Below are 23,015 nucleotides of genomic sequence, written 5' to 3'. Positions count from 1 at the left end.
CACATTACAGTCAAACTCACTTCCTGCTCTGTGGTCGGGTTCCTAACAGGCCTGGGCAGGTACCTGTCCAGAGGTTGGGGACCCTGATCCAGAAGATAAAATATTTTATAAAGTGTTGAATCCCTTCAGTATCTGATGTGTATTTGTAGATTTGTTATCTTGCGAAATTACATTTGGCAAAGTTCTGTTCATTTTAACTGGCCACTAAGAAAAGACCTGCTTTTAAATGTAAAATGATAAATTAAATGTTATCATTTGTATTGTTTCTATTTTTCCAATTCATTAATTTATATTCTTTACTAAATCCTTAGTTCATCTGTCCTTAATTGTTTATGATTTTGGTCATTTAAAAATATTTTGTTCATTTATTTGAATTTTTCTTATCAAATAACAAAAATATTAAATATTTCTCTGAGGACAGTTTTGGCAACAGAAATTTTCATGAGTAATATCTGCATCAGCATTAATAATGAATCTAAATAATGTACAGTTTACCACCACAGGCAATTAATGCAGACTAGCAATACTCAAATTCTAAGGAAATTCCATACTGTTTTTCACAGTGGCTGGACCAGTCTGCATTCCCACCAACAGTGCACTAGGGTTCCCTTTTCTCCACAACCTCGTCAACACTTGTTGTTTGTTGATTTGTTTATGATGGCCATTCTGACTGGTGTGAAGAGGTATCTCATTGTGGTTTTAATTTTCATCTCTCTGATGGCTAGTGATGCTGAGCATCCTTTCTTATGTCTCTGGGCCATCTATATGTCCTCCTTGGAGAGGTGTCTGTTCAGGCCCTTGTTCCATTCTTTAATTGGATTGCTTGTCTTCCTGGAGTGGAGTCATGTGAGTTCTTTATATATTTTGGAGACCAAACCCTTGTCTGAGGTATCCTCGGTAAATATGTTTTCGCATAGGGTTGGTTCCCTTTTCATTTTGCTGAAGTTTTCTGTAGCCATGCAGAAACTTTTTATTCTGATGAAGTCCCATTTGTTTCTTCTTTCCTTTATACCCCTTGCTCTAGGGGACATATCAGTGAAAATATTGCTGCATGGAATAGCTGAGATTTTCCTGCCTATGTTCTCCTCTAGGACTTTTATGGTGTTGCAACTTAGATTTAAATCTTTTATCTATCTTGAGTTTATTTTTATGTATGGTGTAAGTTAGTGGTGGAGTAAGAATCCTGACACACCAATTCAAAAGAACCTATGCACCCCAATGTGCACAGCAGCACAATTTACAATAGCCAAGCATTTGAAGCAACCTGAGTGCCCATCAATAAAGGAGTGGGTCAAAAAACTGTGGTACATTTACAAAATGGAATTCTACACAACAGAAAGAAAGAAGGAGCTCCTACTCTTTGCAACAGCATGGATGGATCTGGAGAGCATTATGCTAAATGAAATAAGCCAGGCGCTGAAAGTCAAATACCATATGATCTCACCTATAAGTCAACCTAATCAACAAAACAAACAAGCAAGCAAATTATAACTAGAGACATTGAAATAAAGAACTGACAGCAACCGGAGGGGAGGGGAGAGAAGGATAATGGGGGGCCATCAAGGAGCATGGATAAAGGACACATGGATAAAGCCAAAGGGGGTAGGATCAAAGGTGGGTGAGGGAATGGGTAGGGTGGGATGGAATGGTGGGAGAAAATGAAGGCAACTGTACTTGAACAACAATAGAAAAAATTCTAACTTCATCCTCTGGTATGTGTATTTGCGAAAATTCATTAATTCTTCTATCTGAGTTTTCTTTTCTATAAAATGGGGCCTATATAGAGTATTCACTTGTAATGTAATTTTAAAGCTTAAGTCAATTTATTTACAGCTGTAGGTAAAGTGCTTGGAACAGCTGTACTCAATAATCATTCATTATTATTTTTCTATACCTAATCTGCAATGGCTGTTTTAATTTTCTCTCTGACCAAGATCCAAAACTTTTAAAATTTATTCTTTGCTTATGTATTTCTAACGTTTTGTATTATAGTGTATATCCTCTAGTTAACACTATGTGTTGTACTCACATAAAAGAAGTCAAAATACATCTAATGTGGGAATTACTTTTTTTTAGGAAATATATCTACTTAGTATATGTTTTGGGTTCTTGGTCATGTAAGACTATACTGTGCCTTGACTGAGCACAGATATTTCATTGCACAATATTTTCCCTCAAAACACTAGTTTTTGCTGTTTAGTGTGTGGAAGAAACATTTGATGATAACATGATTTTCTTCTGTTCATTTTATCTCTGGATAGTTGCAAATTTTTTAAATACCTGATTTTCATGCGTTTTCTCCATGGAGGGTGAGGGTCTCTTATGATTAACCTTGCATTTGTTTCGTAAGCCTTGAGAGTCAAACAATCTAGTCTTTTTCTTTCTGACCTGGGAAAGTACTTTCCATTATGTGCTAATTGATACCTCACCTCTTTTTGCTTTTTAATTTTTTCTCATGTCTTAATGTGTGTAATTTCCAGTGTGGTCCTTGGTTTACTCAGGAGAAGTTAATCCAGTTTTCACATGATCTCTTTGAGTTCTTTTTCCTTTTCTTTATAATTGAATCTCTTGATCACTGTTGCTTTTTTAGACTTCTGTGTATTTATTCATGTATAAACTTTACTGATATCACATCATTTATCTCACAAATGCCTCTGATTGTTTCTTAGGTTCTGTGTTGCAAACACAGATGAGGGATTTCTAATATCCTGTTTTGGAGGTCATTCCCTTATTTATTGGAGTACACTGATTTGTAGGGGAATATTTCCTCTGATATCTTAGATTGCTCTTTTATTTTCAATTGCTGTATCTTCCTTCCCTTGTATGTCCTGATGTTTTGTTTTGCTCATGAAAGAAAGAGCTCTAGGCTTTTTCACAATGGGAGGTGAGAGGGATTGGTGAAGAGATTGTATGGAAAGGTATGAAAATCTCCAGACTCACACAAAGTGAGCAGGGGGTGAATGTTGATTTATCCTAGTTTAAAATTGCTGCATCATAGGTACAATGACTTGGGTAGGACAGGACAGGGCTGACACCAGGGGCAGTGTTTGCAGAAAGATGTAATATACGTAGTAACTTTTTTTCTAAGTTTATTGTGGCAACTAAAAGTTAGTGCTTTCTCTTTATTTACTCCTCTAAGTTGGGGCAATGGCTTCTGCTCAGTTAGGGTACCAAGGAAAAGTCAAAGTTGGTACAGTTTTCTGTACCAAACAAAAAACTCCACTGGTGTCCGTCCCCTCTCTTGTGTGTATTTTAATGCCCACATTTCCCTGGACTGCTGTTACACAAGAATTACTCTTCCAAGCCCTTCTTTAGGGTCCTCCAACTCAGCTCGACTACCTGATGATCTCAGTTAATGATGTTTGCAGGATTCAACAAGCATCTTTCATTTTACTGATTTGGCAGCCTGGTCCTTTTTATCCAGTGGATAACTAACTCATCAGGTTTCACATGTAGTAGCTTTGGCAGGAGCATGGTGCCTTCCTTAGTTTATTACACAGACACAGATTGTTCCTGCTTTTTAAGATTCCTTCCATCATATTTTTCTCTCTCTCCAGAAGTCCCATTGCTTACTTTTTAAGGACAGAGGGCAGTGGTCTAGTCTGCCTATCTAAGATTGGGACAGAGATTGACACTGCTGTTCTAGAACTCATACTCCAGAGAGAGTGCTCCAACTCACCCTTCATTACAAGAATAATTAACTGTTGATTCAAACTGGGTATCTGTATTTATATGTGCCATGCCATTGACGGGTTCTGGTGGAGTTCCACATGATCTTCCTGTAAGAAAGAAGCAGAATTTTAAACTAGGCATAGAGTTCAATTTACATTTGTTTTTAAGATTCAGACTGGAGTGTAGCATACTAAACAGCCTATATATCTGTGATTTTTCCACAGAATTGCCACTTTGAGGAAACTCACTATATAACCTTAGAACAAGCAGCTACAGAGCACTGCTTCTAAAATGACTACCTTGTATCTCCTAATACAAGTTAAGTATGGTGAAAGAATGGTTTTCATCCTATTAGCCTGAATCAAACGCTTGATAATTTGGGATTTCCCTCCATCTTAGTTAACAAAGCACAGTTCACTGCAACCCACATAATTTTCTTTTGTGTTCCTTTTTCATTCATGTTTCTAGCCATCAAAGGTAACCTCCAGTGAATGGAAAACTTCCCTCCAATTCCTTTTGTGTGAGTGTTTCCCATGAAAGGAGTATCTTGTCAAGGTGCAGAATCCCAGACAATAAAAGGGATGACTTACAAGTCCACCCTCCATCTATATATCTTGGGCAAAATTAGATTTCTCACCTTCAAAAGAAAAAGAAATCTAGTCAGATCTCAGAGGCTTTGATCAGGTACTCACGTCTACAGATACTTTCGGCACTTGACCAGACCAAATTTTCTAAACAGGTGATAGAGAACATATTCCCAAAATACCCAGGGGAACATTTGTAGTTCAAAGATGTCCCGATTGGAAACTCAGACCCGTCAGTTAGGGTTGTAGGCTTGGCAAATAGAAATTGTTCTGGAGCTTTACAGTAACCTGGAGACCAAAACCACAAGAATAGCAAAGTGAGCAATGAGACTTCCATTTTACCTGCCTTTCTCTCCAATTAAGTTGATATATGGGGTCACAAAAACAGAGACATAATATTTGCAAAAGTTTTCTTCTTCTTGAAGTTACCTTAAAACGGTGTTTTCCAACAACACCTAGTCATGAAAAAAAATTTTACCACATAAATACTATTCACCTTTCTGGACTTTCTTCTCTTGTTTCACACATCAGTCCTCCTATCAGAGTGTCTGTACCAAGAGTCAACCATTCACATCCTCATACATTGGTATGCATGTACAAGTGCATATCAAGACATATTTTACCATCTCTTTCCATTTATTCTTCCCTGTCCCTTTCTCAGAATGTCATTATAAGCTGCCTCTCTGGCACTAAATAGCAGTCACCACTTGCAGAGGGTTGAATGCTGTCCCCCCGCAAAAGATGTATCCATCCAGAATTTCAAAATGGGAACTTATTTGGAATAGAGGTCTTTTTATATATGATTCAGGTAGTGATCTTGAGATGAGATTATACTAGATTACTGGGGTGGGTCTCAATTCAATGACTGGTGATTTCTTTATAAAAGAGGAAAAGGGGGTTTGGGAGGCAGAGACACAGGGGAATAGGCCATATGAAGAGAGAGTCAGGGATTAGAGTGATGTATCCACAATCCAGGACCACTAAGAAGCTGGAAAAGGCAAAGAAGGATTCTTGTCTAGAGCTGTAGAGGAGAATAGGGCCCTGCCAACACTTTGATTTCAGACTTCTAGCCTCCAGATCCGAGAGAGAATAAATTTCTATTATTAAGGTACTTAGTTTCTGGTCATTTGTTATAGTGGCCCTAGAAAACTAATAGACCATTCTTCTCTTTCTGCCGCTAAACTAGACATTTAAGGACAAGAACAAAACATATGAAGTTATTAAGTTGCACCCTCTAAGAAGCTATGCATTCTTTGTGAGAAGGTATATTGTGTGCTGCATATTTTGAAATAGAGTCTGAACTCAGCTATCTTTTCTTTGGAAGAGACTGCTTTTGTTGCCAATTCAGTGAGCCTGGCTGGGGTCTATGCATTTGCATTTAAAGAAATCTCACTAGATTCTGATCTATACAGCCCAGTTGAAGGATGAGGGAGCTCAAAGAAAGGTTAAATGCTTTTGATCACATGTGGCCTTTTCTCATTGGATTGCTCTTCTCTCTGAGGACTCCCCTGAAGGGCACGTGGTACTCCAAGGCTGGTGCCACACCTGAGTCTACTCCAGGTTCCATTCTTAAGAAGGTCTACAGTCAGGCCTCAAGGACCAGGCAATCTGCTCCAGGCCTCAGAAAGGAATAGTCACTTCCTTTTCATACTATTTTACTTGAGCTGATCTCTCTTTGCTTCTTCTCATTCCCAGAGTTGAAGGACAAAGATTAAAATGGGGTCCAGAGGTAAGCTGACAAACAAGTCTACTTTGAGTTGATGTCTTTAGATCCAAAGGTAAAGTGAGTCATCTTTGTTACTTACCCATAAGACTAAGCTAATAAATAAGACTAGCTAATAAGACCAGCATAAGACTAGCTAATAAATAATATCCATATTGCCAGTTTTATTTTTTGCATGCCCATGAATTTGTAGAGAGCGTTTCTTAGTTATTTTGATATTTCTTAGTGTTCATAGATGTTTGTCTTCCTGTCCTCTTCAACAAATACATTTTTCTTCCTGATTCACACAGGAAGTGCTTACTGCCTTCTCCCAGCCCGGACTCTTTTCGCCTCTTACCCTACTCTCCTTACCGCTTGACCGGCAGGATGAATTATTAATTAGCATCTTCCCTACTCAAACATAGCTAGGCACTGCTGTAACCATCTGTTTTAGCTATGGAAGAAATATTGACACTTCCACTTATGACAAAGATAAACTCACAAATAAATATTATAATCTTATTATAGAATTATGAAGGATCTGCTTCAGATGTTCTGAATCCCATTTAGGGTATGTGGAGGGGGGTACTGACCAGGAGAAACAGGAAGCTCACAGCGAGGGGCAGGGCCACTCCAAATCCCATTCCCTTGACTGTCACTTGTGCAGCGGATGGTGCTCTCCCCAATGAGATGGAAGGTCATCCCTCTGTCTGGTTGGGGGTCACATGTGTAAGATATTTCTTTTCCATAGGGAATGTTTCTCAGAGAAATTCCTGTGTGGTGCCCATTAAGGATAGCAGGAGGATTTGGACAGAAGATTTCTAGAATGAAGACAATAGCCATAAATTAAATTATAATGTTTACATTTTAATTTGACTCGATTCTACAGTTATGGGATTCTACAGTTATGGGATTCTACAGTTATGTAGAATTCCAATACAGTTATCTATCACACTCTTAGGGAGAGTATAGACTGAAAAATAAATATGTTAGTTCTTTGCTGGGATGCAGATAAATGAAATGACACCTAAATCAATGTTTATTACAAAAGTCCAAAAGTGACTTTAGCATCCTGAATCTTCAGAGAGTTAAGATTTCTGGATAATTGAGAGCTTATTCATTTAAAGTAAACAAAAATCTTCTTAACCACATTAACAAGAAAATCATTGACTTAATAAGAAAATCATCCATTAACTCAAAAAGCAGATTTTTGAACACCTGCTGTATATCAAGCACAAGATAGACAAGCTCTTTGAACATCAAGGACCTTCATCCTAGAGAAATCCTTCAAAATATATTATGCGTGTACTATTTCTTTATCAGTGATGAAATCCTTTCCCGATGACTTGAGGCTGTTATTCTCAGAAACAAAATGGTGACAGTAATGTCACAATAAAATGAAACACCCGCCATACTTCTGTGATGCTCCAAAGCTCAGCAATGTTATGACTTTTGAGATACTAGTTTTTCCAGGTTTTATTCCTCATTGAGGGAACACACATTTCTTCTTTTGAATGAAACAATTTGGAGAAGCTCCTTTCCCCTCTGGTTTGATTTGTATTTGGGAAGAGGATACTGCATCTTGATAGAATCAGGGATAAACTAACCCCAGGGTGGAGTAGCTCAATCAACGTTTATACTCTAGCAAGCAATCTTAGGTATAACTTTGGGTTGGCAAGAGTGTTTTTTTTCTTTTTTTTCATGACTCATAACTATATTTTAGGAAAGTTAAGACTTTCCACTAGTTGACTTTCAAATATGAAAGATCAAATTATCAAGTTTCATTATATAAATCAGTACAAAAGTACAAATAATTTTAAAGCAAAATATTCACGTGAAAAATTCTATTATAAAAACCTATTTTTCAATAGTTATGATCAGAAGATGAAACAACATTCTGTTTGATTTAGTGAAGAAATAAATAGACAGACTGGATGTTTTGGTAGTGTGTCTGTATTTAACTCACTGTCATCTTAAAAACAAACAAACAAAAAAATAACTCCCTTAATTCAATTTCCTCCTGCAGCTATGGTTTCATTTCTCTACATCCTTTACATTAGAACTCCTTTAAGATGTTGTCTATTACCCAGAGTACCGAGGGCCTCTCATCAGAAAGGCCAAGTCCCCGAAACATGCTTACATACATGTCACTCTAAAATAAAGACCTTTCAATACTTGAAGCTATATCTTATCAACTAGGATATGTCCCCACTCACACACTAAACAACAATATAAAGGAAATGAAGCCATGTTAACCTGAGAGCAGTGTCTACATAGTTGTATTGTTTACAAAACTCTATAAATGGGTTTCTGTTACCCTGTAATTAAACTGCTGCCCTTAGAGGCATTTCAGTTCCTCTTCTGTCATGTGCCTTCTTACACAGGCTCGAATTTTCTAAGTTGTTATTATTTTGAAGACTTTTAAAATTGAAATTTTCAATAAATAAGAATAACGATCCTTTATTAAAAAAAGGATGCTGTCTATGAATTTTTACTCCCCTTCATTCTCCCTTGAACTCATTCCAATCGAGCACATGCCCCCACAACCCTACTGAAACTGCTTTTACCACGCTCACTCATTACCTCCAAGTCACCAAACCCAATGATAATTTAATGTCCTCATCTTATTTGATTTGTGTGTAGAATTTGAAATGGTTGCTTGGTCTCATCTTCTTAAAAGAATTTCTTCACTTGGCTTTCAAGATATGCTCATCCTCCTGGTTTTTCTCTTAATGTACCAGCTGCTTCTTCATCTCTTCTGCACATTCCTTCTCATGTTTCTGAGTTCTTAGTGTTGGATTGACAGAACTTAGCCCCTGCTTCTATTGTTCTCTGGCCACACTCATTCCCTAGGTGACCTCATTTAGTCTCTATTGTAATCTCTATGTGTAACCCATCAAAAAATTGTGTCATTACTACCTTCCGAATGTATCCATAATTTGAGCATTTCTTATCACCTCCTCCACTGGTATCCTGGGCCAACATTTGTGATTAGACTTTTGCAGTAGCTTCCCAATTTGCACCCTCAGACTTTCTTGGCTATAGCTGACTTTGGGCCACTCAGCTGCTTTCCTAGTCAAGTGTGCTGACTGATACCACTGTTACCTCACTTACAAACAACATTGGCTGTGTCAGCCTCCGCAAGGGTGAAAGACGGGCACCTGAACAGCCTCTGCTATTCTACCACAGTGGAGGTCAATGCAACTCCCACATCCAAGCTAATACGACTGGATCCATGACCACTTTGGCTTCTTCTACTTCTAGGCTTAGATTGAGTACCATGCACAGGTCACGTGAGGTCCCCAGAGTCTGAACGGAGGGATGAGTTAACAAAACATGGAAGCCAGGGGCTTAACCATTCTTGGGATAAACGTGAGACAGGAGACAGAAAGGATCCAACAGATAGGCTGCTTTTCCTCTTTATGATAAAGAGTTTTGGTTCCATACAGATGTTCTATGTGACCAAACAACCAGCTTGTTTTCTTGTGAGGCTTCTGGCCACCTTGGTAACATAGTATCTTTTATTTACTTGCTGTTTTTTCCTCCCTGCCTCCTTTTTTCTCATCCTTCACTTTGCAGCTCTGGGATTGCAGCCCTCCAATGGAACATTGTAACATAAAGATTCCTTCTGGTACTCGTTCTGGGGAATCTCTATCTAAGATATACCCTTGTCAACTTAGTTCTCTCTAGAGTAATGAGTTATATTATTAAAAGCAAGTTAGATTGCGTTACTTTTCTACTCATAATACTCCAATGGCTTTCCATCTTGCTCAGAGTGAAAACAAGTTCTTACAGATTTCTTTTATCCCCTTCTACTACTGTTGTATTTGCTCACCCTACAAAAGCCATATAAGCTTCTGAGAAAATGTTAGGACAGGCTTTTCAAAGAAAATGCCAAGATATTTCTGCCTTGGAACTTTTCTCTCTACTCTGTGCTCCATCTGAATGGAAGGTTCTTCCTCTACGTATTAACTTTGGTAGACAACTAATTGCTCTCAAAGCTTAAATGAGAGCAATTACTTTCTCAGTGAGGACTTCCTTAATCCCCTTAATTAAAAAGGAAACTTTATTCTTTCCCTGGCATTCCTTATTCCTATTCACATAACTATTCTATTACATTACCTTGGTTCTTTCCTTAATAACACTTAATATTATCTGAAATTGTTTATTTGTGTTTCCTTGTTTACTTGCTATTTTTAAGAATCTTTATTTCTGTCCAAGAATACAAACATGGGAGCAGGGACCTAGTCTGTCTTGTTTATAGGCATAATCCAGGAGTCCAGAAGGCTGTTTGGGACATAGAAGGTGCTAAAAAAATATGTACAGAAATGAATGGGTGATTCAGAAAATGATAGAAAGGCTGGAGTGTGTTCATCACTTCTTACAGGAAAAAAAGGAAAATTTGACAAAGCTCAGGGCACAGATTTCTCTCCACCTATAAAGCCCTTCTCCCATTTAGAGCATGTAGTGCGCTACCAAATATTTTTTGGATGGTACCAAAAACCATCCAAATGATGCTCAGGGTCACTTTTCCAAAACACGTTCCTTTTAACTAATACAACAAAGAAATGTTTCTGTCAAAAATGAAGATAAACAGAGCAGCAGACACTTGATAATTTCATGGGACAAAATCATAGTAAGAAAATGAATAAAAAAAAAAAAGACAAAATTGCAGACCTGAACAGATATTCCTTCTACTCACGTTCACACACAGGAGCACTGTTATTCCAAAGGCTTTTCATTCCAACCAAGACACAGTAACTAGTAGAACTTCCCTTTAAATGAAACCTAAGGAACAAAAGCAGTCGTGACTTGGGTGAGCATACCATTTCCCTATTCCATTCTTTGCTACATCTCGGCTTCTTGCTTTCTGCTAAAATACAATATAATTCCTAAGTAAAACCCAAGGTTAAAAAGCTCAGCTCATTTGGTTTCCCAGGAGAGAGGTTCAGAAACCAAAACATTTCGAAAATGTAGCTTCCAGTGAGGGATAAAGCAGTAACTGTGAAAGCTCAGGAAGTGACAGGCCTGTACTGAAGAAGGAACAAAAACCATAGACAGGCATTTTCTCGATCTGGTCCCAGATCTTCAGGAGTCCATCTTTCCCTGACTTTTCTCTGACAGCCCCCTTTTTGTCATTAGGAGGAACTTTGTCCTCGAATGCAAAATGTAGCATTTCCTATTCTTAGTGGACCAGGAAGAAAATAGCTCCTGATTTCAGTTGTCAAATCATAGAACATGAGGAAAGATATCAGAGACTGTTCTTTTTGCCAATACATTTGGAATATTCCTTAATGATACATATGGTATATCTGGATTATTAAAGAGTAGAGTCCAATTAACTAGTAAAAAGAAGAAAAGGTAAGAAGAGAGATTTCCTTAGAGCACAATTATCCTAAAACATCTGGTTTATTGTCACACAATTGGTCTTCTGACTTGCCTCCAGGTCTTTTTTGAGTGTTATTTAATGGCAGTCAAGGAGTCCTTGGAATTGTTGACCCCAATAACATATGTACCCATTTAGGAGGGATCCAAATGTTTAAGAGGCTCAAATTTATTTTGCTTGCTTGTTTGTTTTGTTGATTAGGTTCCAGAGACATTGAAATTAAGAACAAAGTGACAGGAATAAGAAGGGAGGTGGGAGGGGATAATGGGGGGGAAAGGGGGAAGGGTTTTCAGGAACATCTATAAGGGACACATGGACAAAACCAAAGTGGGGTAGGATCAAGGGTGGGAGTTGAGGATGGCTGGGGTGTGGGGAATGGTGGGGGGAAAATGGAGACAGTTGTACTTGAACAATAAAAAAAAAAGAAATCCTAAAAAAAAAAGAGCTCAAATTTATAAACAGAACCTAATAGCCATTGCTAAACAGGGGCCTCTCATGCAAGCCATGCTTCAGGGAGAACTGTCTGCACTGAACTGCCTGCCTGCCTACCACGCTCAACTGTTGCCTTGCACTGTGTTCTTGCCATAGAGTCCGTCCTCACCCATTTGGAGTTGCACAGCTATATTCTCAGCATCTCCACCTACCAATTAGAGTGGCCGCATTCTGACCAATGTTTTGGGTTTGTTTTTTTTTTTTAACCAAACTGTGTGGATTTTGGAGTCCTCATTTACATGTTAATTAACCAATTATGAACCAGGGAAGGGACTTCTGTCTATGTAAGTCAGCTCCCCTCTGGTTCAGGAAGCACCCTTTCCCTTTTCACTAAAGGCTGTATTTCCCTGGCTGGGGCTGTCTTGCCTGATCTTCTGGAGAGGGCCCCCAGGCCACTTTGCTCCAGGGCCACTTCTCAGCCGTGCTGTCCACATCCGTGGCGTATCATAACTGAGCTATAACACTATTGAGCTGTTTAGCAGTAGTGTTGTTCTACAACCAAGTTGTATCACAATTGAGTTGTTCATAGCCGTGCTATTTATTTCAAAGCAGTTTTGCATCACAACTGAGCTGTTTCAATAAAGCCTCCTCCTTCAGTGCACCCTAAATTGATGATTCCCATTTGCATTTAATTGGTACCAATGGCTATCAGTTGGATGGAATACACTGAGAACAATTGCTTTGTACTACATGCTATTGATCTCTTAATGATGTTGGAATGTAAAACTGAGATCAGTTAGATTCACACAAAATGTTAATGATGTTACTTGAAACATGACCACCAGTCTTCAGGCTCCTTCAACCAACCTAATAGCAATTAGATGACTTAGTCAGATTATAAAATACTTCTACTTAGTCTTTTATTTCTATTCCAAATGCCTATCAGTTTAAAAATATCCCAAAACTGTCCATGCATGTTACTTATCTTATAAATAAACTTTTTAATATATCAAACTTTTTAAAAAATCAATCTTTCCGGAATATGTTTCTCTTCCTATCCACAAATTACTATTTATCCATACACTTAATGTCCCACCTAAATAGTTAAGATCTGTTGTTACAGTTCTACTGTTCAGTTATTTACACATTTTCCTTTAAAAATATCTGTTCATGATTCCATAGAGTTCTTACCATACTTCTCAATCACTGTTTTAGACATTACACTCTTTCAGTATGTCTTTCCATCAGGCAGCCCCCATCTTAGGTAAATCCCCATTGCCCAGGGTGTCAGCAAATTAGCATTCAGTACTGAGTCTCTTGTCTCTAATCCAGGTCACACTTACCCCTCATCACAAATGAAGGACACTTTTGCCCCAAGCTCAAGATTAAGTGGAAAGAGCACGTGGCCATTAGGGAGCTGGTCCAGGAAGTCAGCACATGATTTCACTAAAGAAAAAAAGTCAAGAGTAAGTCTGCTAATATGAGATGCAAAGAGATTCATCTGTAACCATATTAGTGTGAGTGTACGCACCTGCACATCTGGGCGCTGTGGGGCTCCAGTCCCCCTGGGGTGTACAGCTCAGAGAGGCAGCCCCTCTGAGGTCATAGCCGGGCTCACAGCTATAGAACACTTCCTGCCCTGGGGAAAAGTTGTCCTTGTCACTTAGGGAGTGCGTACCATGCAGGATTTCTGGAGGTGGCTGACATACTGAGGAAAGAACAAGTAAAAAGTTCTTGTCAAGTATGGGGAAATATTTTTTTGCTAAATCTTATTAACCCATCTGAGGAGTTAGAGACTCTAGGATAATTAGAGTGGTTTAGGTCTAACCAAGAAAGACAAATGATACCCCAACCTCTGCGGAAGTTAAGAATAGGGGAGAGATATAGCCAAAGTTCTTACAGCAAGTAAGCGCTCAGATAGGGTTCTGATGAAAAAGAAAATCATACAACTTAAGGGAAGACTTGTCTCTCACTACAGATTCAGTAAATACTGACCAGGTCTCTACATTCTTAAACAGGCTCATAAGTGCACCTGACATTGAAGCCATGGTGGTGGAGGAGGACAGAGAGGGAATGAGTGACTTCTGAGAAACTTGCTTTTGGTCGTTTCCTTTTAGGATTGTTCTTTTCTCTCAGTTTCTCAGTGGTCAGCAAAAATGGCAAGACACGCGTCCCTTCTACAATTCACTTTCTCCTTTCCATCTTTATGTGAAGATGGATGTCTTAGAGGGGTTGGGTGTCTTAGGAAACCTTCTCCAGACCTTAGAAACATACACTCTCTTTACCTTGCATTTTCCTTTGGGTTCATATTCTTATTCACTTCCCATCTACTAAAGTGACAAGAATTCAATGACTAAAATTACTGGAGGCAAGGAACCAAATAAGTGTTATTTTCATTTACAACCTAGACCAAACTGGCTGAAAAAATCCATCTCGATTGTCTACAAGGCAATTAAATGTGATTTGCCAGGCTTTGCTCTCTCCTGGCCTGAGCTTCCCTTCAAATCTGTGGATGTCATAACTTACGTGAGTTAAGGTCCTTAGGTATTTGCTTTCAATTCCTATGTTTTGAAAACATTTTTCCTCCAATTCTAGGTAGAATTAGAGCCACCACCCACTGCCTTGCTCTCTTTTCTCCAACCCTGTAGACTCTAGAGTCATCATAACCTTTCATGTTGACACATTGTAAAGTCATTTATTACTGATTTAGCATTTGATTGTGTCCATGCACAAAAAAAACATGACGCTGTAATTACAATATTTTGGATGCTCTGTTCTAGGTATTCTGGAGCCATGTAGGACGTGGGGTACTGTGCACAAACCTGGATGATCACAGCGAGGGGCAGGGCCACTCCAAATCCCGTTCCCTTGACTGTCAGTTGTGCAGCGGATGGTGCTCTCCCCAGTGAGATTGAAGGGTGTCCCTCTGTCTGGGTGGGGGTCACATGTGTAAGTTACTTCTTTTCCATAAGGAAAGATTTCCAGGGCTTTTCCTGTGTGTCTTCCATTACGGATATCTGGTGGATTTGGACATAAGATTTCTGGAAAGAAGGCAAAGGCTGTAAGTTTCATTGAAGAGTTTTCTCCAGAGGTATCCCACAGTCATTAGAGTTGGTGCTATCTAAAAAGCATTTATGATAGTCCGTCTTTGGTGTAGGCCTTTGATGAGATGAGACAAATGAAATAAGATCTCAATGTCATTTTTCATGAAAAAGTAAAAAGAAATGGGTTTATCATGAATCTCCTTGATAGTTAAGTCTTTTGGATTATAAAATTTTACACCTTTAAATTAAGTTCAAAGACTTAAAAAAGAAATAACCCTTTAAAATCTAACTCATTCAGGTACTTAATAAATACTAGTTCAGCAGTTACTCTGTGGCAGCCACTCATCAGGGCCCTGGCATACAGCATGATAAACTCATTGTCCTCCAAGGAGCTGACATTCTCAAGAAATAGTTCCGTAATATATCCACTTATACTAATCACCCTAAAGGTATGAAACTCTTCCTCAATAATTTATTTATACTGTCCATCAATCTTGATTATGACAGCGTGCTGACACAATGAATTGAAGCATCTTTGGTCGTTGTGATAAATCTAAGACATTCGGATTCCTTTGTTTTTTTAAATGTAGGAATCTGTTTATGATTTAATTTTCTTCTTTACTTTTGCCAAGGCTTCAAATATTCCTTCTCTCTATTATCTGCTTGTCTGTTTAAAACAGTTCCCTCCTCACTTCTAATGGGCATTTCTAACTAGGCTTAGGGTTTGGAAGAAGCTACTTCAACTAGGAAGAGTCATGAGAAATAAGACAGATAGTTCAGTCAATAAGTGAGCTCTAATTCATGTCACAAGGCCAGTCCCTTATTATGTCTCATCAAAAACATTGGGTTTCATGGATAGAAGACATCTACACGTAAGTTATTCTCATACGTTTTAGTAGGAAAACTACATTTGATGTCTGAGTAGGTTTCTGGCAAAATAAACATTGTAGTAATATTTTATATATACATATGTGTGTAAATATATTCCAATTTTTAATAAGAAAAGACAAACAAAGTCTTGTCTTCTATTGGGCAATATATAAATGGGCAGAATAGAAGAACTTGGTATTGACAGTACACATTGGAGAATCATTTTCTGAATCAGCTTATTACCTCTGATTCTTTCAACATAATTCATTTAGGTACACATTTTGAGAGCAAAGGAGTTTTAAAGTGCTTGCCCGCTGAAACGCTGCCCTGACTTTCCCTTCATTCTTTCATTTCTCTGACCTATCAATCCATAACACTTATTTGTTCTTTGTATTTCCTGATCATCTCCCCACTTGCGTATAAATAATATGGGGAGAGGGAATTAACTGGTTCACTGCTATAACATCAGTGCTGAGAAGAACATCAAGTACATAGTATGTACTGAGTAAATAGTTGTGAGAAAGAATGAAGTTTTTAATAGAGACAGACTCATAGATAGAGAATGGGTTGACAGTTCTGGGCAGGAGGTGGGGGGAAAAGCACTGAGCTAAAAGGAAAAAAACGTATGAAGGACGACAACAGTGTGATGACTGCCAGGGTCCAGGGGGTGACTGGAGGTGGAAGAGCATTAGGGGGGATGAATGGTAATAAAAATACAACAAAAGACAACTGGTAAAATACAAAATGGAAGTGGTGATGTCCATCTAAAGAAAAAATGTTTTATATATATATATATGTTAGAAAACAAATACAAAAATTGTAGAGTGGTTGCATCCTGAGGGTAGAAAAAAATGAAAAAGAAAAAAAACTAGGAAAGTAAAGAAGAAAAAAATCATCAAAGCTTCACATTATTTAATCCCTCTTGACCTAAAGGGGAACTAGCATAGATCACATAGCGCACAGAATTCAAACTGACAGGGAGAGTGCAAATGCTTCCCCAAACTCATGGTGCACAGCAGAGTGCTTCACAGCAAACTGATCACAGATAAACACACATAAAGCCAGCAACTATTTCCCAATGCTTCAGATGAAGAAACAGAAGACCACGCGGGGGTGGCCATAGGTCAAAATAATTACCAGGATAAGGAAGAAATGGTCCTAAAGTGTTCGTCTTTCTACTCACGTTCACACACAGGGACACTGCTATTCCAACGGCTTTCCATTCCAGCCAGGACACAATGACTAGCAGAACTGCCTTTTAGACGGAATCTAAAGAAGAACAAGGCGGTGAATAGGTGAGCTGGTTTAGCCAAAATGCCATTCACTGTGCCAAAGCTCTCAGCATGTGAAACCAACAGGTGGCAGGGGTTTGGAGGCCCCTCCAATCCGGACACATCACAGCCTCCAGTAGGGGAGAACAGTCAAGCCCTATTAGCTGGTCACATAATATGGAGTCCCAGTCTTGAAGAAGGCAGTCACAGCAGAGCTGCCGTCTCCTTCATCCTGGACTCAGACTCTAAGAAGTGAATCTCTAGGTCATCATTCCAAGACCAACCTGATGAATGTCCTCATTGCCCTGATGGGAAACTCAGTCTTCTAACGCCATGGTCGCCTAATTCTGATACTGAGAGAGCAACTAAAACAGCTCCCAGCTTGGACTGAGAAAACAGAGAATAACTGCAAAGAGAACAAAAGACTGTTCTTTTGTCTCTACATATGTGATGGCTGTGAAGGAGGCTCACAACAGCACGCTGGGCCACTGGAGAGTAGGTTTGAATACTCCAGGGGAAGAGGAAAGGACCTCAGCAATTGCTTGTATGAAAGCATCCAGAATTCTCAATGTTACATGGGACCTTGGTGGCTCCTAAATGTTATTGGGTACTGGCCTGGGGTGCCTGCCAGGGTTCTCTGGAGCAGCCCGAGCCAGGTCTTTCATTGCTCACACTTGACCCTCCCCATGCCGACATGCGCACACACTGAAGAGCACCAGATTCTCACAAACAAGGTAATGACCTTACCTACAACATCACATCAGCCACCATGATCCCATTTCAGAGCCCTGAGCCCACCACCAACCAGTAGATGTAGGGTTAGATCAAAATGCTTACTCTTATACTTTTGCTCCTCTTACAAATTTCACTTTTAATGGTTAAAGAAATGACTGATAATGCTTAAATAATCTTAATTATTTTAAATAAGCTTTTTGTAACATATCAAACCTTTCTTGGGACTCTCCAAATTATTTTTAACCTTCTCTGCTTGGAAAATATGTCTTTTTTCACACAATGTTTAACACATGCATTCATAACCATTCATCGTATTGTCTTTTTATATGCCATTTTATATACGTCTCAATTTTTTCCTTCTTAGCTCACGTCATTAAGTCCACCTGTTTATTATTCTTATTTTCTTTTTGTTTGTTTGTTTTTGGTTTCTGGTTTAATAATTTTATTGTTGTTCAATTACAGTTGTCTGCATTTTCCCCCCACCACTCCCTTCTACCCCAGCCAAACCCCCTTCCTCCCTTGCTTCCACCCTCCCCCTTGGTTTTGTCCATGTGTCCTGCATAGTAGTTCCTGAAAACCCTCCCCTCCACTAATCCCTCCCACCTCCCTTCTGGTTACTGTCAAATTTTTCTTACTTTCAGTGACTCTGGTTACATTTTGCTTGCTTTTTTCTTTTGTTGATTATGTTCCAGTTAAGGTGAGATCATGTGGTATTTGTCCCTCACTGCCTGCCTTATTTCACTTATCATCATGCTCTCCAGTTCCATCCATGCTGTCTCAAATGCCTGATGTCAAACTGAATTACAAGGCCACTATAATCAAAACAGTTTGCTACTGGCATAAGAACAGACACATAGACCAATGGAACAGAACAGAGAGCCTGGAAATAAGCCCAAATCTCTATGGTCAATTAATATTTGACAAAGGGGGAAGAAGCATAAGATGGAGTCAAAAAAGACTCTTCAACAAAAGGTGTTTGGAGAGCTGGACAGCTACATGCAAAAAAATGAAACTCGATCACCAACTTACACAAAACACAAAAATAAATTCAGGGTGGATAAAAGACGTAAATATAAGTCATCACACCATAAAAGTCCTAGAAGAAAACAGCAGCAGGAAAATCTTACTCTTACTTTTCTTACACACTTTCAAAATTTTATGCTCCTGGGTTTTGTTTTGTTTCTTTAGCCACGGCCATCCTCCCCTTTTGAATTAACTTCGAAGTCCAGTTTCTGTCTCCAGAAGGCCTGGCAAGCTCACACTCACCCCTCCTCACAAATGAAGGACACTTTTGCTCCAAGCTGCAGATTAAGTGGAAAGACCACACGGCCATTAGGAAGTTGGTCCAGGAAGTTGGCACATGATTTCACTGGAGAAAAAGGAAAACAGAGATAACACAGGCAGGAGGAGAATAAAGCCCCAAGCTAAAAGTTTCAAAGGAGACAAGAGTTTATGTACCTGCACATATGGGCGCTGCGGGGCTCCAGTCCCCCTGGGGTGTACAGCGCAGAGAGGCAGGCCCTCTGAGGTCATAGCCGGGCTCACAGCTGTAGAACACTTCCTGCCCAGGGGAAAAGTTGTCCCTGTCACTTAGGGAGTGCTTACCATGAAGGATTTCTGGAGGCGGCTGACATACTGAGGAAAGAACAAGTAAAAGTTCTTTTGAATTATGGGGAAATAGTTTTTTGCTAAATTAACTCTACTAAGGAGTAAAGAGACTCCAGGATAATTAGAGCCATATAGGTCTAACCAGGAAAGACAACTGCATCCTCAACCTCTGCATTCTACTCATGTGGAAGTTAAGAAGGGAGAGATGTAGCCAAAGTCCACACATGAGTAAGAGCTAGAGAGTCAGAACCTACCCTTTCCCCACACAAGGTTTAAAACATATCCATCAGTCCACCAGGCACGGGACCACTTCTTATGGTGCTGGCGCTTTAGTACAAAGTCATTTGTATTGGTGGCTTCGCCATGCACATATTTGCTAAAGGTCATCTAATTTACAACTCAATCTTTCAGACAATGAGAAGATTGCCTGAGTGTAAATCTATTTAACAGATTTCCCTTCATCTCTGGTATCACATTCTTATGAGTGAAGTGTACTAAAATTCATATTAATATCTCTGTCTGTTTGTCCTCCCAGGTGCTCTATTGGTGATTGCAGAAGCTAATACAGGTTGGTGGAACAACTGTGAGCTTTATCTCTATCCCTGTGTATCAGCCACAATTACTTACCAAGCCACTCCTATGCCAGCAATTATGGCATAAGAGGACAAAACAAGGCAACAAGAACACAAGCCCTCAATATGACGGTCCTTGTAATGAGAGGGCACAATGCTTAGAGACTATGTGAGTCAAGGTTTGGATGCCTCCATAATCAGCCCTTTTGACGTGTGCTTAGGGCAGGAGAGCTCATTTGAATGTCAACCTAGTTGATATCTAATGAAAGAGGAATGAAAAATCTCTTTGTCTTTTAGGAAGCTACTTTCACTTTTAACTTCAGACTCCCAATGGTAGAATGTAGGATGTAGAACAGAATAGACACACCCTAAGGTCCTTGTGAGTATTGTGAAGCTAGGGTATTGGTCTTGGTAAGCAGTCCTCCTTTCCGTGATGGGTGCTGATAGAAATGTGGAAAGAACCACAGCATTCAGGCTCCAGGGTTGACACACATGCACTATGTTCTCGGGTATGCCACTCACTGGCACCTGATTGGACGATTTTCTCAACCTCTGAAAGACCAAGCTAACTTCACTGTCATATAGATAAATGTTTAACACTAATTCACAGGAAGGTGGTAAAGAGTTGATGAGATAATGCATGTAAAGTACTTATCACACAGTAAGGACTTATCACACAGTTGACCAGAAAGTTCACATCATTTTTTCCACATAACTGACAGCCAGTGCTGTGGCCTCAGAATTATTCAATATGAGAGTCCCAAATATCTCCTTACTTGATTATTGTGCTCTTGCTTCTCCAGATGAAGGCAGGAGCACAGAACATGCACACACATATCCCTTCTTTATTTCATGCTTTGTCCCAAGAAACTTTACTCACACTGCTCACCATGCTGCTTCCCCCCAGAACATGCTCCAATACCCTGGTCCTCCTACAGCTGGGGTCCTCTGCAGGCCCCTTCAAAGCCTCAGCCAGACTCACCCCGGAAGCAGCTGGGCAACTCCGGCTCCCATCTGTTTTGGGCCTGGCAGCGCACACTGGAGGGGCCTTTCATGACAAAGCCAGGCTCACACCTAAAGCTCACGATTTCATTTAAGGAGAAGAAGCTTCTGTTCTCAGACACCCTTATTCCATTTTCAACGTCTGGAGGGGTGCACGTATTAGGTATGAGGCACTGAGGTGGAGGGCCGCTCCAGGTGCCAAAACCATCGTCTTTGCTGGTGCAATATATTGACTTCTCACCCACAAGGACAAACTTTTCCCTTCTCTTTGTGTGGCTGCAGCTGTAGGTCACCACCATTCCGTACGGAAAGTACTCTCTGTTGCTGCTAACGAAATCTCCATGGGCGATGGCTGGGGGTGGCCTGCAATGAATACCTAAAGAGGGGACAGCAAGTTAGACTAAACCTCAGTATCTTTTTTAAAAGTTATATTTATACATTTTGGCAATCAGGTTTTTAAAAAATCCAGTTTACCAAATGTGAATGTTCACAACACCTCTGCTTCTGTCTAATCTTTTCTAATGCACTGACATGTATCAAATAAATAAAAACAAAATATCTGGCACAATTCATAAAATAGAGATAAACCACAGACATAAAATATTATACATGACATAATAACCACAGATTCAGAAGAAATAAAAATACTGGATATGTGTTCTAGTATATGCTAGTAATTTGCAAAGTGTGAATATTAAGGATATAGGTATATTTTGCCAATATTGAGTCAGAAAAATGGAGGATATAGAAGTGGGGAAAATGTACCAAAATGCTACTCAGAAAAACACTATAAAAACCACACGTCATTTTATGGACAAATGAAATATAATATTTAAGTTTCAGATTACTCTCAGGCATTTTAAAGCATTCCAAAGCATGCAACATAATTTCTATCATTTTGGGGAGGTATACATTAATGTAGAAATATATTTATTTATTTATTTATTTTACTTTAAGAATATTTAAGAAGATACATATTTCTTGTAGAGAATTTATAAAATACAAATGAAAATTATCTTTAAGTCCATTATGTAGAAGCACCATGGATAACTCTTTGCTGTGTCATCTTTAATACACGGAGACACACACGCCATATGCTTTCCAAGATATCCCTGTTGTGTTCATAATATTTCAGTGTAACAAGGTACTGTACAATTTCATTTCAAGAGCTGGCCCTCCTGGCTCATGAATTCTGGCATATTTTAAACTTTTTGTATTTTGCTTGCAAAACTCATGTCCCATTCCTTTGATTTTTCTTATTGTGTGTATATTTATTTAGGTGGAAATAATATGTACATACAAAGTACTAATGTATTCAGTGCTTTAAAAGCAGATACACAGAAATTTTTTAAGCACAAAATGAAAGTAAATACAATCAGAAATTGTATTTTCTTCCTAATTCCAAAGGATCATCTCACACCTGTTCGGAGATCCTTATTTCTGAAACACTGAAATATGATCAACATTTACATTGTTTTGGCTTTTTCACTATCACAAAAAATAATGTAGGTAAATATTTGTATAGCCATACCCTTGCAAGAAAACATGGGAATTACTTTTTTTTAATTTAAATTTAAATTTTTTTTATTTAGTTACAATTGTCTGTATTTTCTCCCCATCCCTCTACCCCACCCCAGCCAGTCCCACCTCCCTCCCCCACCTCTACCCTCCCCCTTGATTTTGTCTTTGTGTCCTTTATAGTAGCTCCTTATAGACCCCTCTCCCCACTATCCCCTCCCCACTCCCCTCTGGCTATTGTTACATTGTTCTTAATTTCAATGTCTCTGGTTATATTTTGCCTACTTGTTTGTTTTGTTGATTAGGTTCCAGTTAAAGGTGAGATCATATGGTATTTGTCCCTCACCGCCTGGCTTATTTCACTTAGCATAATGCTCTCCAGTTCCATCCATCCCATTGCAAAGGGTATAAGCTCCTTCTTTCTTTTTAAAGAATAAATCATAAAATGTCAACTTCTCAATGCAAGGCCTCAACACAATTAAGGGTTGACACCTGTCATAGACTGGCTTCTTAGAAATTTTGTTTCCATTTATCCTACCAGCATTTAGGTTTGAGGGTGTTGATTTCTTCACGTCGTCACCAAACCCAGGGCTATATAGCTCTTTACATTCTTTGTTAA

At 39.1% G+C, this 23,015-nt stretch overlaps 1 protein-coding gene across 1 annotated transcript in view; it reads right to left on the bottom strand.

The window, feature by feature from the left end:
- LOC112318208 (complement receptor type 2) overlaps positions 1 to 23,015 on the bottom strand; it is a 153,309-nt gene that overhangs the window by 24,518 nt on the left and 105,776 nt on the right. Inside the window, exons 33-43 of the mRNA XM_053914640.2 lie at positions 20,859 to 21,254; positions 19,155 to 19,331; positions 18,963 to 19,065; positions 16,874 to 16,959; positions 14,599 to 14,817; positions 13,308 to 13,484; positions 13,120 to 13,222; positions 10,661 to 10,746; positions 6,552 to 6,779; positions 4,365 to 4,544; positions 3,680 to 3,779 (exon numbers count right to left, since the gene is read on the bottom strand). Coding sequence (XP_053770615.1) covers positions 3,680 to 3,779; positions 4,365 to 4,544; positions 6,552 to 6,779; positions 10,661 to 10,746; positions 13,120 to 13,222; positions 13,308 to 13,484; positions 14,599 to 14,817; positions 16,874 to 16,959; positions 18,963 to 19,065; positions 19,155 to 19,331; positions 20,859 to 21,254 — 1,855 coding nt within the window. The remainder of the gene's footprint in view (positions 1 to 3,679; positions 3,780 to 4,364; positions 4,545 to 6,551; positions 6,780 to 10,660; positions 10,747 to 13,119; positions 13,223 to 13,307; positions 13,485 to 14,598; positions 14,818 to 16,873; positions 16,960 to 18,962; positions 19,066 to 19,154; positions 19,332 to 20,858; positions 21,255 to 23,015) is intronic.

Source organism: Desmodus rotundus, chromosome 12 (genome assembly GCF_022682495.2).
Source record: "Desmodus rotundus isolate HL8 chromosome 12, HLdesRot8A.1, whole genome shotgun sequence".
Classification (NCBI taxonomy): domain Eukaryota; kingdom Metazoa; phylum Chordata; class Mammalia; order Chiroptera; family Phyllostomidae; genus Desmodus; species Desmodus rotundus.
The sequence above is the reverse complement of the archived record's forward strand: the minus strand, read 5'-3'. Positions and strand labels throughout refer to the sequence as shown.